Source organism: Aristolochia californica, unplaced genomic scaffold (assembly GCF_029961685.1).
Source record: "Aristolochia californica isolate CCGP_79_NKW_82.1479 unplaced genomic scaffold, dmAriCali1.0.hap1 SCAF_2, whole genome shotgun sequence".
NCBI lineage: Eukaryota > Viridiplantae > Streptophyta > Magnoliopsida > Piperales > Aristolochiaceae > Aristolochia > Aristolochia californica.
In genome coordinates, this window is record NW_027181881.1 from 1,174,713 (window position 1) to 1,190,633 (window position 15,921).

At 41.5% G+C, this 15,921-nt stretch overlaps 1 protein-coding gene across 1 annotated transcript; it reads right to left on the bottom strand.

Moving 5' to 3' along the window:
* Positions 1-254: 254 nt before the first annotated feature.
* LOC137957219 (homeobox-leucine zipper protein HOX11-like) lies at positions 255-2,701 on the bottom strand. Its single transcript, XM_068804965.1, has 4 exons — positions 2,058-2,701; positions 1,265-1,587; positions 1,069-1,148; positions 255-846 (listed from the first exon to the last, which is right to left on the bottom strand). The coding sequence occupies exons 1-4, from the start codon at positions 2,344-2,346 to the stop codon at positions 540-542; spliced, it is 999 nt and encodes a 332-aa protein (XP_068661066.1). The 5' UTR covers positions 2,347-2,701; the 3' UTR covers positions 255-539.
* Between the last annotated feature and the right edge of the window lie 13,220 nt (positions 2,702-15,921).

Genomic DNA, 15,921 nt, shown 5'->3' on the forward strand with positions numbered 1-15,921 from the left:
GTTAAATATTTTTTAATTAACGTAGATCCTTTAGTCCACCGTGGCACTATCTAATCAATCATCACCTGCACCAACCCTCTTCCGCAATCTACCTGTTTTCTAGAAGGACACGTTCACTTTCGACTTCACGAAGCCTTTGTCCTGCCGTTGATTTTCATTTATGTGGGTCCAGCGTCTTAACTCGTTAGATCGTGTCGGCACAAGGCGACGCAAGACTTGAAGAGAGAAATAAATATCTCTATTTCCTTCTGAGTTGATACAAATACAAATACGAGTTGGGGCGATTTTGGTAGTTTTTTACCTTGTATTTTCCAATCTATAATTTTTCACTAAATAAATAAATTCAAAAACCAAAAAAAATAAAGGGTCCGAGAATCAAGGATCCGAAACCCGATAACCCTGCCCTGCCCTTTGTCGTCCAAAACCAAAATCCAAAAAACGAAGCACCATATATCTCTTCTGTAGAAGAAACGCCTAAAATGAAGGCTAAGCCCTCCAAAATCGACATATTTACAACGGCAGCCAATGGATGATCCTGCTCAGGAGGCGGTGGACTGGTGCGGCTGGGGGAACGGGTAAAACCGGTTTTTCGGTAAACCGGTCGGGGCGAAGCCGGCGGTTTTGGTGGCGGAGTCGGCCGCACCGGTGGCGGTTGTGGTGGCGACTCGCTCGCAGGAAGGGCACATGGTGAGAGTTGTCGCCGGCAGCTGCATGTAGAATGGGTGGGCTGTTTTCAAAGCGCGTAGCTCCTGCAACTCCTTTTGCAGTCTTCGGTTTTCCTCTGTTAACGTCTCGCAGCATCTTTTGAGGTACTCGCAGTCCACCTCCGTCTGCTTCAACTTAGTTCTGTGGAGGTTTTCGTTTGACATCAGTGAAACCGTACGAGTCCGATCAAATAACAGAACTTCAACAAGAAGACGTTTTTTACATTAAAGAAGCCGAGTTTATGATGCTTGTTACGATTTATTATGTTGAAATAATACTTGAAATCCTCGAAAATGTTCCCCGGTATTTATTATTCCAGTAAGAAAACGGACAGTAGTAGATAAAGAAGATGAAGAAACCAACCTTGCTCTTCGGTTTTGGAACCAGACTTCCACTTGTCTTGGCCGAAGATTCAGCTGTTTGGCCAGCGCAAGCTTCTGTTTCTGAAATTTGAAGGGAAGAAACAGTATTAGAGATAGGAACTCAACCGCTATTTTTGTCTTTCTTTTTTATCGACTGTAGGGAGAGAGTTTATATAATTTTTTTTTTTGAGCCTTACCGGGTTGAGGGTGTTATGTTCTTTGAAGCTTTCTTCGAGAAAAGCCGACTGTTCTTTGGAAAGCCTAAGTTTTTTTCTGGTAAGACCATTTTCTTCCTCGTCGCTTGCTCTCGACGAAGCTCTCTCCATCTCAGCTTCGTTTGCCGCACTCGGGTCCGAATCTTTCCGATTCGTAGCGCCTCCTCTTTTGTAGAAGGAGAAATCCATTTGGAACGAGGAAACCGTGCTATTGGGAGACGATATCGCCGCCCCATCATCGATTTCTTCGCCTAGAGGCAGTTGATTCACATCGAAACCTCTGGTGGTTGAAGCTTCTGAATTTCCTGAAAATTTTGATCAGAAATACAATCCATCAAGAAATATGTCACGCGGAACAGAACGAACATACCGTTCTTACAAAGCTCTAGCATGTAAGGAGACAAACGGAAGGAGTCAGAGATCTGTAAGTATTGGAACCAAAAGATCAAAGCGAAACTCTTAAAAGTTCTCGAGTAGAACAAGTACGAAATCTTCTCAGGAAAAAGAAAAGGGAAACAAAATAAATCGTAAAAATAACTAAAAAAGAAACCTAATGTCCTTTGAAGACTCTGAGGAAGATGAAATAAATTTCAGAAACAATTAAATCATCAAAATGAATCAACAGAGGTGGGATATGCAGAATAAATAGATCTAATAAACTTTAAAGGTTTTTATTTTTTGTTAAAAAGAAAAAAACCCAAAACCCAGCCTTGCTCAAGCTTTGATAAAGGGGAAAAAAGTAAAAAAAAAAAAAAAAAAAAACCCAGCATCTTACCATTATCGCCATGCCATGCAAGCCCCATTTGCGGAGGAGGCTGACGAGGGACAGGAGCAAGAGGGAGAAGCTCCAACTGCACAGGCCTTTCCACCGAACCCCTCCCCTCTCTATTTCCATCATCTCCGCAGTCCCTCTCCTCGCCAAATCCTCTCTCAGCATCCTCCTCCCTCCTCCCCAACCCAACCCCCAAACCCATACAAAACCCTAATCCCTTGCTCCCAGTCCCGCTCCTGTCCATGAAAGCAAACGCCTTCGGAGCCTCACCCAGACTCAAACCCAGCTCCATCGCATCCAAAGTACCAAAAATAAAAAATAAAGTCCGAGACCACACCGATGACAGTGAGGATTAGAAATACTAAAAGCAGCGGCCTTTTTATAGACCCATCGGATCAAAACGCCCCTTCTTCATCTCTCTCCTCCCCCCTTTGACCGACAATATCAGGTTGACAAACACACGTGAAATAAAGAAGTGAAAGGAAAAAACGAAAAGAAAAGAAAACTGGAAAAAAGCATTGGCTGGGTTTTATTGCCTCCTCGTCCCCCCTCGCGGCATGGTCCTCTCTGCGTTAAATGATGGCAGCAAAAGAAGGAAAAGGGCAAATACATGCCGAGGAAATCCAGACACGGCCTCGACTCCTTTAAAAAACCTACAACATCTGCGAAATCTTTCACCAAGATGGTAACCAAAAACCTATTTTTAAAATTCGTCAGAGAAACCCAACCAGGATTCGTAATCGCAAGGGGCGATCGCGAAAAGCCAGAAAGCACCCAGGATTGAGCTGACCGAACAGCGGCATTATCAGATAAGACTTTCAATCAAAACATTTACTATAGGGAGAGCCTGTTAATTATTGCAACCTCACCCAACACAAGACACGTCACGCCCGTTCCCGATTCTTCAGATTCGGGGTAATCTTTAAGTCTGACTCCGAGTCCGAGCCGCCGTGTTCCTACGTCAAGCCCTAGGTTGACTGGTTTTAATGGCCCCGAGTCGGTTGCCCGAGTTGTCGGGTCCCAGACTCGGTGCGGCATGCGCGATGGGGCCGCTTAGCGGTTAGGTCACAAATGTCATGCTTTTGGGATCATTGCAATAATTGAAGTCATGCAGAGTTTAATGATAGGTGGAAGTTTTGGAGGAGACATGAGAGAAGCATGAATTCTGGGATGCCCCCTGCCGGTGGGTCCCCCCACCCCCTAACCCAACTACCTCTCCCCTTCCTCTCTCAAGCCTCTTCACGTAGCCACCTTTTTTTTTTTTAATCTCTGTTTTTCCTCCTTTTCCATGGTGTTTCGGTTTTCTCTTTCAAACGCTTTCAAGATTCAAACTTAAATTTATATTCCCACTTTACCCTTAAAAGTTGGAGAAAAGCGAACTTTTTTTTTCATATAAAAATTACTATATCCTTAATAATAATTTTATTATTATCTTTATTTTTTAAAAAAAAGATGAAAATAATAAATATCCAATAAACAAAATATTCATTAGGGTAGTTTAGGTATTTTATTTTAGAAAGAAGATTAATAGAGAAAGTACGCAGGATGTGACACGTGGGCACCTCCAATATAAGCCGTGTTGAGGCAGGAAGCGGGGAAGGCGACGTGGGAATTGGGTGAAGAAGGAGGTGGTGGGACCCGGGGAGAAGAGGCAGGCGTGGTGAGTGGGGCATCACGTGACGGGGGAGACTGTGATCGGAAAGGAGAGAGAAGAGAGGAGGCAGGGCAATGATGACGGTTACGGCGGTAGGGGGAGTAGTGCCCTGCAGAAAGGAGACAACTCTGCAGAAGCAATCATTAGTACGGCAAGCGGAGTTGAACGAAGGGATGGCGCGACGGGCCCTACCCGCAATTATGATGGGTTGATTGAACGGTCTCTTTGCTTCCGTTCTTCTCTCCCCTCGCCTAGGCGCTTCTCCTTTCATCTCCTTCTCTCATCATTTTCTCTCTCTTTCTCTCTCTTTCTCTCTCTTTCCATCGCCATCTCTCTCATCGTCATCTGCTCCTTTTTCAACTCAGAAACAGCCGTACAGGGAACCCAGCCCATCCAAAGGTTCTCTTTCTCTCGCAGTCTCCCTACAAGTTATCTCATCTACTTCTCTACGCCTTTATTTATTATTTCATTCAGATCAAGCCGCGTTCTTTGTACCGCAGAAATACAAAGATTACACCTTTTTTGGTCGCCTGAGAAAAAGGGAGAAAAGAATATGAAATTCCCTGCGATTCTGGAGAGAGAGGACGAAATCGACGGCTGAGCGCAGAGTCGTTCAGAGGGAGATTTTGGGTATCAGAGGATCTATGTACGGTCGTAATCAATCCTGGTAGGACGAGCTTTAGAGGAGACTAGATAGTAGACAACTATAGATAGCCATAGAGGTGAACCCGTGCACTACTGTCAATCGTGATGACGTTTCCTCGCGTCATCCTCGCTCGTCGTCCCCACTGTTCCATCCCCCCCCCCCTAACCTACCACCCCTAACCTACTCAGTTCTCCTTCACTGTTGCCGTCTTCCCTCAGCATAAAATCACGGAGACGTTGCAGAGCAGAGACACAGTAAGTCAACTGCAGAGCAACTGGTTCGAAGGGAAAATTTTTAAACTAGTCAGATGAACGAGTTGATTAAGCTGGTAAGTATTAAATTAAAGCGGAATCAGGAGAAAGGAAGGGAGGCAGGCGGATAAGGATCATCTCGGGAGTCTCCACCCTCCGCATGCAGCGAAGGGAGGGGATAAAGGCAGACAATATGATTGGACTGGGTGTCATGCCTCATCATATACCCACAACACACCTTAAAAAACAATCCATTTCTCTAATCAAAATGTCTCTGCTGTAACCGCTCTCCTTCCCCACCAATTATTATAATATCCATCTCTCTCCCTCCCAGCTTACATAAATATCCTTCCATGATTTGATTTGATTAATAAACGAAAAGAGGGATGAGTTGACGAAGACACTACATTCAGGTCGATGATTATACTTGTTTTCTCGTGAATTATTTTTCTATAGATGAGAGACGATGATAATGATGAGGATATCCAAGGAGGAATGAATCTGGTAATCATCACGAGTCGACTCTTGTTCCCTCGTTTTACCGTTTTGCTCCTCATCTACGTCAGCGAAAACGACTGATCATCCAACGGTGGGTTTTCAACTTCGAAACGCAGGTGGGGGGCCTAGGGAGAACTCGCGGGTTGTCTTCTCACTTTCAGGCGGTCTCGCCGGATCTTGGAGGAGATACGCATCAAATGCATAGTCACATAGAGCCCCGTACCCGTGATTCTTCTTCCCCTGTGGCCTCTTAGCTTCTGGTTCGAATCGCAGGGACAGAGAACGGTCTGACGGATACTAAATAAGACGCCAGTGAAATGAGAGCTAATTTCTTTTAAATATAATATAAAAAATATAAAAAATTGTGGAAGCTATTGGGTGTTGACCGGATGGAAATGAGACAATTTTTAATTTAATTTTATATCAATTATTTGAATTATTAATAGAAATAATTTAACAGGAATTAGTTTTAATAAAAATGGAAATTTTATTATGAAAAAAAAAAAACACGGAAGAGAGAATCAGGACTTCGCTTCACAAATACGCTGTGTCTCGTGTGGTCAATCATAATCCTTTCCTCGAGCAATCATGTCCAAGGATAGCAAGCATGGCCGCAGAGGACAGAAAAGAAAAGAAAAAGGCCCAAAACAACGCGAGTGGGATTCAAAAGCCTGGCGTAAACTGAGACAGAAAGACTCGCGAGCTGCCTTTGTCAGATATAACCATCATCGATCAGCAGGCCTCTGATCTCACATCTGTAGACTCGTATAGTAACAGTGCGAGGGTAGGCGCGTAGGGAGGGAGGGCGAGGGAGCAGCACTGCAGCAGTACGAAGTGGTGGGCATCCGCATTGCGCAAAGCAGCATTTGTTCCTATGCGTGCAGGGGAGAGCGGAAAAGCTCGACAGCACCTGACCGTCGGCCTCGCTGGGAGATCGAGACAGTCATGATCGTATCGAAGGGGATAAAAGAAGAATAATGGAATCACGTCTGGAAAAAACGTAAAAGGGGGGATACCTATTGCCTGCCTCCGCTGAGCTCTGCTCCCTGGCAATCAATCCGTCTTCGTTTTTTTTTCTGTTTGTGTTTATTTTTCGAATGGGGAGAGAGACCTACGGCGATGTGGATGGATGATGAGATGCTTGGGACGACGACGGTGCGGTTCTTTTGAAGGACAGGGTCTCGAGGGGAAGGATGATGAGGGATGATATTGTCTCTATTTGTTAATGATAATTGTAATGATGGAACATGGTATCGGTGAGTGATTTGTGGGTTTTTTTCCTAAGCTTTAGTGATTAAGGAAGGGTTTAGTTCCTAAGATGTGGTGATTAAAAAGGGTTTATTATTATTATTATTATTATTTTCCAGTAAAAAAAGGCCAAACAATGATGTCACTAAAACCAGACAGGGTAGAGACCACGTTGACCAACTACTTCGCTTCATGATTTTGTCACACAAGCAATACATTAATATCTTTTGCATATATGTGACTAATGAATTTATTGCCTCACACGGCAAGAAGAGGGCCAACCATTGGACCGCTGGTTTGCTCATTTTCGGTTTGAAGTGGTTTGGTCACTCATGTGGTCTAGTCACTTCTAATTAAAAATTAAAAATTATGATAAAATCATAGAACAATAAAGCACAAATAAAAAATAGAACCAAATATGGTACAAAATGAAATACCTATTTATCACAAAAAAATTGATTCAACCTAGTTTTTTTTATTTAAAATGGTAAAAGTTACTCACCATAAAGAAATCATATTACCCCATCATGTAACAATTGGTCAGACCCCTAATTCGGGCTGGTTATAATTGAGTTTAGATTCATCTTGAAGTAATTAGTCCAATTTAGGGTGTCTCTTCTAAGTAATAAACACATTATCTTTCTATATCCATGTGAGACTATTTTTAACATAATTTGGTCTTCGAGTTCGTTAGGTCAACTTGTGACTCGATTAGATTCACGAATAAAATGGGTTTGTTCAAGATGTTGTCCTTCCTTATTCGTTTCGATTTAGGGTGAATCTAACCCCACTTAAAAGTGAATTGACCACAACTTCATGTGACATATTTGAGTCAGGGTCCAAGTCCGATTCATTGAACCATGGTTGCCATAAACTAGCACTATCAAGTTTACTTTTTGTGTAGATTTTGATTGGTGGTGAGAGTGGACTAATCCAAGAGCACTTGGAGTTGGTCTCGAAAGAAAAGACGAAGAAGGGGGTGAAAAAGCAGCCAATCTAAAGGAAAGCTTTGACATGATGAGTCTCGTTGAGGAAAAGGACCAGACATGTTTTCGGATATGGCCTTGACAAGGGCAATGCTTCATGGGAAAGAAACACTCGATATAGGAAATCGAAAGCCTCATGCCTCCGTCTCTATCAAACAGAGAGAGAGAGAGAGAGAGAGAAGAAAAGACAAGCAAAAGCGAAGGCAATTGGGGGTGAAAAGCCATGGAGGCGAAGGTCAACCAGCTTACCTGCTACGCCCTGTTTTTCTGCTTTTTTTCTGGGATTAATCAATGGAGGCATCATGCCGCTTTGATAACTATCATTCCTTCTGGGTTTGCTCAAAGTCAGTCTTTCTTGTTTCTTCTTTGTCGTGGAGGGGGCAGAGGAATCCTAGGTCCTGATGCCATGTTCTATGTACCCGGCCATGGAGTCTCTTTCTTTGGCTCTTTTTAGCCTTTTTTTTTCTCCTTCTTCTGTGCGACCTTCCCATGTAATGAAGGCGCATTGATTTCTGGGTATCCAACAACACTCAACTCAATCGACAGTCAAAGGCTTGTGCAAAGTGGGAAAATGAAAAACCCAACTCAATCGAGAGTCATTTCTTTTTTCTTCTTTAAAAACAAAGAAAACAAGAAATGGGTCCTACAAACTGAATGTTATAGGACCCGTCCCATTGAAAGGCACTGCTAACCCTTCAATGATCCAACAGAGCTCCCCTATCTGAAACGCTTTCACATTGTGAGAAAGACTTGCCTTAGGGTATAGGCCCTTTGAATGGCCCCTTTAATCTCCCCTATCTAACTTGCTTTTGCCCTAGGGTATGGGTTGGTCTTGTTAATGCTTTCACAAGTTTGAAGATAAATCTTTTCTCTCCGAGAAGTAAAATCAAATTCATGTTAGTGTGAGAAAACTTATGTTTTATTATGGGTTGTACTTTTTTTTATATAATTTATAATTATTTGAATAACTTGTAGAAAACTCGAATAGTATCGATAAAGGATTATTTTCGAAGCCGGTTGAGACGAGGTTTCTATGTGCTTCTCCTCGTCGATATATGTTTTCCATAAATATTTTTCTTATACGAGGTAATCGACATGAACAAAATAATGATAAAAATCTAGATTAAAAATAAAAATTTCTTTTTATCTCGTCTTGATTTTTTTTCTTCTCTTCTCTCAATACCCTCAATGTGTGTTTTGATGCAAATACCCAACAAGGAATTAATTGCATATAGTGATTTTGGGAGCTGGACAAGTGTTAATTTGATGAGTGTCACCTTCTAGCTAGTGAGAGAACTTAGTCTTCCATGCCTAGAGCTTCACCTCGTCTACCAATGAAGCATGTACCTAGATTGCAACCCAGGACATTTGCTATGGTTATGACCTCTTCATGAACCAAATTAATGCCATAAAGAGAGGATTTTGACTAGATACAAGTTCATTAATCGATAATAAAATTCACCTATGCAAAGAAAATAGTATCATCAACAAATTGGATGATGGGAGCTTTTGAAAAAAGTTTTGGAACCAAGATGGACATAGTCCAGTTTTCCTATTTTGCGAATTCAAATTGTGAATTAAGACCTAAACCCTTAAACCTAGACCATAAGTCACAGATAATTGTTGCAATGTTTATAGCCAACGTAAAGAGTAGTATAGAGAGAGGCGGTTTGCTATTTCTTAGTCTTTTAACCAACAAAATTTACTAAAAATAAATAAAAATCTCATATTACTTCTATGAGTAAGTTCACAACCAATTAAAGGAAACACCGAGAAAAATAACAAAGGTCCAAATGTATTGCTCATATTTGCTATGGACAGATGTGTTTAGAAAGTAAAAAATGAGCAATGGTAGTAGACTTATGCATAAATTGGCACACAAAATTAATAATATGAGCAATTTTAAAATATTAAGGTTCTGATACCATGAAGAAGAGAGAATATAAGTGATATTAATGAAATCACTTAATCATGTTTGAACCCCTTGACTATTTAAAATGCATGATTTTCTATGAATAAGTTTATGAATATACTAATTAATATTAAACCTTTATAATAATGTACAAAGTTGGAGTGAGAAGCAATTAAAAATTCAACTACACCTTTTGTTTTGAGACACTTGACTAGAGACAAAAGGCAATAGTCGTGAATGCTCAAGAATAGTCCCACATAGATTAATGAATAAATAGATTTTGGATTTGTTAGATAATTATGTCTTTTGTTTGAAGATACTGACTAGGATTAAGAGACACATTGTTCATAAACAAGATAACGTGGCACACTTGAAAGGTAATACGAGAGAAGGGATTTTGAAATTTCACTCCATCAACTATATAAATATATTTACTTGTATAAAAATTTATGACGATATTTTTACAAAGTTCGTAACATACATGTACTAAAAGTTAATTTGGAAAAAAAAAGAATTCATGCATAGAGTCATGTAACTACTTGGGAGACAATTGGTGAGAATGGATATAGAAATTTCGCTTCAATAGTTCTATTAATATATTAACTAGTACAAAACGTTCTAACTATACGTATTTGCAAAGTCAATATGTACAATACGCGTCTTAGAATCCAACTAATTCTTTGTTTTAATACACCTGGCTAGAGATGGAAGGCGGTGTACATGCAAGAGTAAGGAGCTAACATGGAAGAATGTGATAAATTGTTTTTTGAAATTTAAAATCTTTAGAGCAAAACCTAAGTTTTAATTCAAAGAGTTTTTTTTTTTTTTTTTTTTTGAAAAAAAGAAGAGAAATGACACCCTCTTATTGGTTACTGAGAATCGCATAAGTTGATACAATACTTTGCTAGATCGTGTGTTGTAAGTGTTAGTCTATCATGAATTTTTAAACAACAGTATGAAATTCATTCAATAAGAATTAAACGGAAGTCCAAAAATCTTACCTCTATCCATTTGATCAAATTTCGTAAACTTCAGCGGAGTTCTCTGCGTCTAGCTCTTCCGCTCTCTGATCACTCTCTGTGATGGTGTAAACTAAAGGTTTAACAAGTGAACGAGATTGGAAACCGAACTTTTATTTATAAACCAAACTTCCATCGAGCTTATCAGTTTCTCTAATGTAAGTGCCCCTCACCCTTCACCATTTAGAAGAGTCTCGTAAATAATGGAGGATTCCAAGATTCGTGTCATGAATTCTAAAATATATTAAGGCTGACAAGTTCAAGACACTGATGAAGACCACGAGCAGAGAACCAGCTAACACTCACAATCTCATAACCGACATCGACACTGACTGAGCAACTGTCTCAGAAACGTCTCCTCTTCTCGCGGGGTGGAAGGAATAAGTTGAATGCTCACCGGACCCGAATCCCCCTCCTCTGTTCCTGCGTTGACACTGCTTGGACGTTGGTTATCTTCCATGTTGGTCATCATCTCAGCGAGTCCCTCCTGTAAGCCTGTTTGCACTCGTTGCACCAATAGGGACGCCTCTCTGCACCGATTCCACCAAGTTGCGTCTCTCTGAGCGCGCTGCACTATCCATGCAGCCGCAGGGCGGGGGTTCCGGGCGGCGTTTGTGAGTCCTCCAGGGGTATCCCTTCGTTGGCGCCGATGAAATCCACCACTGGTGGGTCAAGTGAGGCTCCGGCTCCCGTTCCGCTATATGTCTGAAAGAATGGCCACTGTATTAGAGGCACCGGAGGTGCACATCCTTCGAGGTGGCCGTTTGATCTCGGTGGTTGGGACTCGCTCGGCCTATGGACGCGGCGAATCATCACGCGAGGGGGTTCTCTCTCAGGAGCCCTGGGTTTCTCGGGGCCCCGACCATAGATTGGAGTCACATTGTCGGACTCTACGTTGTGCATACAGACCGGGCAGTACGTGGATGAAACCCTCCGTTCAGCCACTGGTAAAATGCACGACCAGCAGAACAAGTGGCCGCACGGCACCAGCCGCCACTTCGAAGCTGATGTTGCAGACGAAGAAGCCAGATCCAGTTCCGCCATTCTCATTGTCGTTCTTGTCTTCCGTCTGTCTCCCCGGGGTATTTCCCACCGGGGAATGGGATCATGTGTTTGAAGCAGGGCTGTCCATGCGCTGTCTCTTGCGCAGCGCGAAGAGTTGAATTGAGGTCAGGCTAGACGTTGCTTCTGCGCTGGTGATGGCGGAAGAAGATGACCTAAAGAGGAGCATAGAGAACGAGGGTTTGTGAAACCCTAGTTCTTCTGCAGACCAAGCAGCAGAGGCGTCCTCTAGAGAGTGGAAGCGCAGTGAAGAGATTAGGCTTTCCTCTCTGGTTTTGTCATCAAGGAGACGGGGACGCGTTTGATAACCGGTAATCTGGTGCATGGCCGTATTTGAAAGACAGAAAAGCAAGAGAGAGAAGCTCGCATGAGAGGGACACGAAGCTGAAACTGTTGTGGCTTTTATCAAAACGAGAGTCACCCCCTCGAACTCGAGGTTTACCAGGACTAATCCTTTTAGCAGTATAGAGACGTAGTTAAACACAGAAAATAGAACACAGGATGTTGCTGTACACCATTAGGGTCTCCTAAAAAAAGGAGAAAGAAAGTGATTTTTTGCTGCTGTTTGGCAGCCAAGAATCATGGAGATAAAAGAAAATTAGTTTCTCTCTTAGTTATAATATTTTTTATCATAAAATAATAAAATTCCAAGAAAAAAAAAAAGAAATAGAAAGGGGTAGAGAAAATTTTAATTATCAAAATTTTTAAAATATTACTAATTTTCTTTTCATTTTCATTTTTCACGTGTATCCAAACAAGAGAAACTATATTTCTATTTCATTTTCCATGGGCATTCAAACAAGAGAAAATAAATCTCATTTCTTTTCATTTCCTTTCTCTTTCTCTTTCTTTTCTTTTCTCTTTCTGTGTTCCAAACACACACTAAGTATAGGACTGTACTTTAATAGGTTTTTTTTCATAGATACTTATTTATTTCTATTAGATTTTTATTTGCTAGCTCTATTGGAGCTTTATTTTCTAGTCATAGCTTTAGATATGCAACAATGGGATTAATGCTATAACCAACAACAATCCCCTGTTATTCACCTGCTAAGAAGTTTCTTGGATAATTAAGTGGTTTCCTAAACCCTGAACCCTAAAGTAGGATGGTTTTTATGGAGGGAGATGTGTCCAATAAAAAACTTGTCTATGGGGCTTTTGCATCTGAGCATCCATCTCTCATATTTGAGAACAAATTCTCTCAAATGGAAAAAAATATTTCTTTGAACTAAGCTGATGTGATTGGTCCCTTGAATAGGATACATGCATTAGAGATAAATGGTCAAAGGATCAATTAAAGGGCTTGGATAAGAGGTATGCCTTTTTTTCTATTTTAGAAAATCCTAACCCCTCATATACTTTATACTAGAGGGATGCATCGAAGAATCTGTTAGGAGGGATTATATTTACATAGTTTGTTAAAGATGTGTCTTAAAGTCTTAATCAATTTTGTAAGGTCCAATGAACAACAATCCTAGGTGGGATTGGGCGGGGAGGAATAAGTTTGTGGTCAATTCCTTTACTTTGTGGTTGACTTCTTTTACTTGCTATTTCCTCAAGTAGTCAACGCATTTGATTTGTGGTCAATCCTGTTTACTTTATGCCTCAATTCTTTATTTCTCCAGCTAATATGGTCGACTTCTTGCCATGTAGTAGACTTCATTTATTATTTTTACTCATTTACCCTCATTTTGGCCATTTTGAATTTTGTGCGAGTAGTCTTTAGCAGAGCCTCTTCTCTCTCTTGTTCAGTTAGACGGTGCTTCTAGGTTGTTCGAATGATGTATATGTTTTCTAACATGAGTCACAAAATCTACAATACATATCATTAATAACTTTAGTGTTTATTATCATTAAAACTATTTCAATAAGGGATCTTGAAACCAACACATTTTTCTTTCAAAACATTTGTATGAGGATAGTAATGCATCACTTGTCTTCAATGGGCTTTATGGTATGTATGTTAGTTAAGATAACATTCATGCTAATATGTTTAGAGCAAGCCTTGAATGACTCTCATTGTTATTATAGGCAAATGAATGAGATTGGATTATAAAATATCATATGAACAAGTTTATAAAATTTTGATTAAATAAAAATATTATTGCCTATGAACATAAGTATCTAAAAAATTTCATGGTCAGTTTGAAGTTAGGTCTTAGGCCCATTCGAAAATGACAAGCCAAGTTAGGAAATCTCATTCCCAGGTAATAAACCCAAGATCTCTGTACTCATTAATCCAATTGTGACTGTTGTTTAATACTCCCCGAATTTGGAGGCCCTTTTTTGTAGTTCCTACACATGGACAGTTTGGGTGGAGGCCCTCGTATGAGTACCTGCTCTGATACCATGTGAAGTTGGGTCCAAGACCTATCTTAAAATTATTAACCATGTTAAGAAGTCTTTTTCCCAAATAATAAACGTAAGATCTTTGTACTCATTAACCCATGTGAGACTATTCTTTAACAGTTGGAAGCATCAATGATATGTATAATAATGATTCACTAGTAGGCTGAGTGAATTTTTTTAAAGCAACTCATTCATACATTGATGACAATGTTGAGAATCCACATTCTGCAAGAGGTGATATCGCTTTTGCCATTGAAGGTGGCTCTACATAGGTCTCTGTTTATAACATTTCTCTTCATAAAGGTTTTGCTATCATATTTTCGATATTTGACTTAATGGGAGAAACTGGTGGGTAGTCATGATGTTTTCAGAGTTTGCAAGAGATGCATTTAAGTTCGATCATATATGTGTTTCCAGACTCTCCAAAGGAGATGAGAAACAATGCTATCAAGTATCAAAGGCATTTAATGAGATTGTGATTTTAAAATGTCATAAATTTAAGGTAATGGGTAGCTTTATCGGTGTTATGAATTTTTTTGTTATACAGGGATGTAAGAAGTTTGCCATTAGTAAGATGGAAGAGGTGTTCAAGAAGGTATGAATCTAATATTGGTGAGATTGAAATTAGAAGGGAACCAAAATTGTACATGCCATTTTATAGCAGTTTAAGATAGTTCAGTTTCCATATCTCTTTGTCAACATAAACATTCGAGGAAAACCCACTTGAGGAAAGAGGCTAAACTTGTATCTTCCTGTCACAGATTGGCCTAAAGAACCCTTCCTGTGTTTTTTCCCCTATAAAAATACTTGGTTAAGGTTCCAAAATGATTTTTATCTGTTAACACTGGCTAATTGAAGACATTGATCAAGCAAACTCATGATTTATAAAATTTGGCATGTATGAAAACTGTACATCCAAATGCTATATATGACCTAAAGACTCCTATAAGCACTCCAAGTATTATATTCGTACCATTCAGACAAAACTCCTTTGGTCACCTTCTGATTCTTCCTCGACCCTGTATTTCTCATGTTTTAGCTTCAGACAAAATCATGGTGACTACACATAGCTTGGGTGGATATCATCGACTTCTTCCTCAAGATCTACAGATCCATTGCGCTTATTCCTGTAAAGACACATAAAAGGCATAGCAACCATCTCAGAATCGTCTCCTCTTCTCGGGTGGGAGGAGACTCGGTTCCCCAACTGAACGCGGTGGAGTGGTGTTTCCACGATGAGTTCCAGGCATAGATGATGAGGCAAGAGAGCCCAGTTCTGGCTGCACAGTAAGTTGAATGCTCATCGGACCGGAACCCCCTTCCTCTGTTCCCGCGTTGACAGCGGGCGGAGATTGGTTGTCTTGCATGTTCGTCGTCATCTCAGCCAGACCCTCTTGTAAACCGTCATGCACTCCCAGCCCCGATTCCACAAACTGAGTTCCGTCTCCCTGGGCGTGCTGCAGTATCCATGCAGTCGGAGGGAGAGGATTCCGGGCGGTGTTGAAGATTCCTCCACCAGGGGTGAGGGAAACGTAATGCTGCGGCCAGAATGGGGTGATCGGGGTGAAGTAGATGGCTGCGTCAAGTGGCTGGTGCAAGTAAATCGGACCTTGCAGGGGCATCCCTGCGTTTAAAGGGAAGGGACCGGCGGTGACGCCGACGAAGTCGACCACTGGAGGGCCAAGAGAAGTTTCTGCTCCGGCTCCGCTACTTGACTGAGGGAATGGACGTTGTCTTACCGAGGCACCAGGGATGGGCATCCTTCGAGTTGGCCGTCTTTCGATGGTGACTCTCTGGGCCGAGGGACGCGGCGGGATCATCATGCGGGTGGGGTTTCTCTCAGGAGCCCTGGGGTTCTCAGAGCCCCGGCCATAGATAGGAGTCACGTTGTCGGACACCACATTGCCCATGCAGACCGGGCACTTTCGTGGATGAAACCCTCCTCCGCTCAGCCACTGGTAAATGCAGGGCCAGCAAAACAAGTGGCCGCAAGGGGTGAGAACGGGATCAGCCGGTACCTCAAAGCAGATGTTGCAGTCGAAGAAGCCAGATCCAATTCCACCATTTTCATTTTCCCTCTGCTCTTCCGTCGGTCCCGCCGGGGCATTTCCTGCTGGGGGATTTCCATCAGGAAATGAAATAGGGTCATGGGTCTGGAGGAGGGCTGTCCTGCTTCGATTATGGGGTCGGAGCCTGCCGGTCTCTTGCGCTGCGCGAAGTGTTGAAGCGAGGTTAGGCTGGG

Bases quoted from the DNA above. Each gene is read 5' to 3' on its own strand.
- LOC137957219 (XM_068804965.1), bottom strand. From the start codon at position 2,346: ATGGAGCTGGGTTTGAGTCTGGGTGAGGCTCCGAAGGCGTTTGCTTTC. The intron at 1,588-2,057 runs GTAAGATGCTGG...CAAAATTTTCAG, and splicing joins TGCATGGCATGGCGATAATG to GAAATTCAGAAGCTTCAACC. The intron at 1,149-1,264 runs GTAAGGCTCAAA...TTCAAATTTCAG, and splicing joins AACATAACACCCTCAACCCG to AAACAGAAGCTTGCGCTGGC.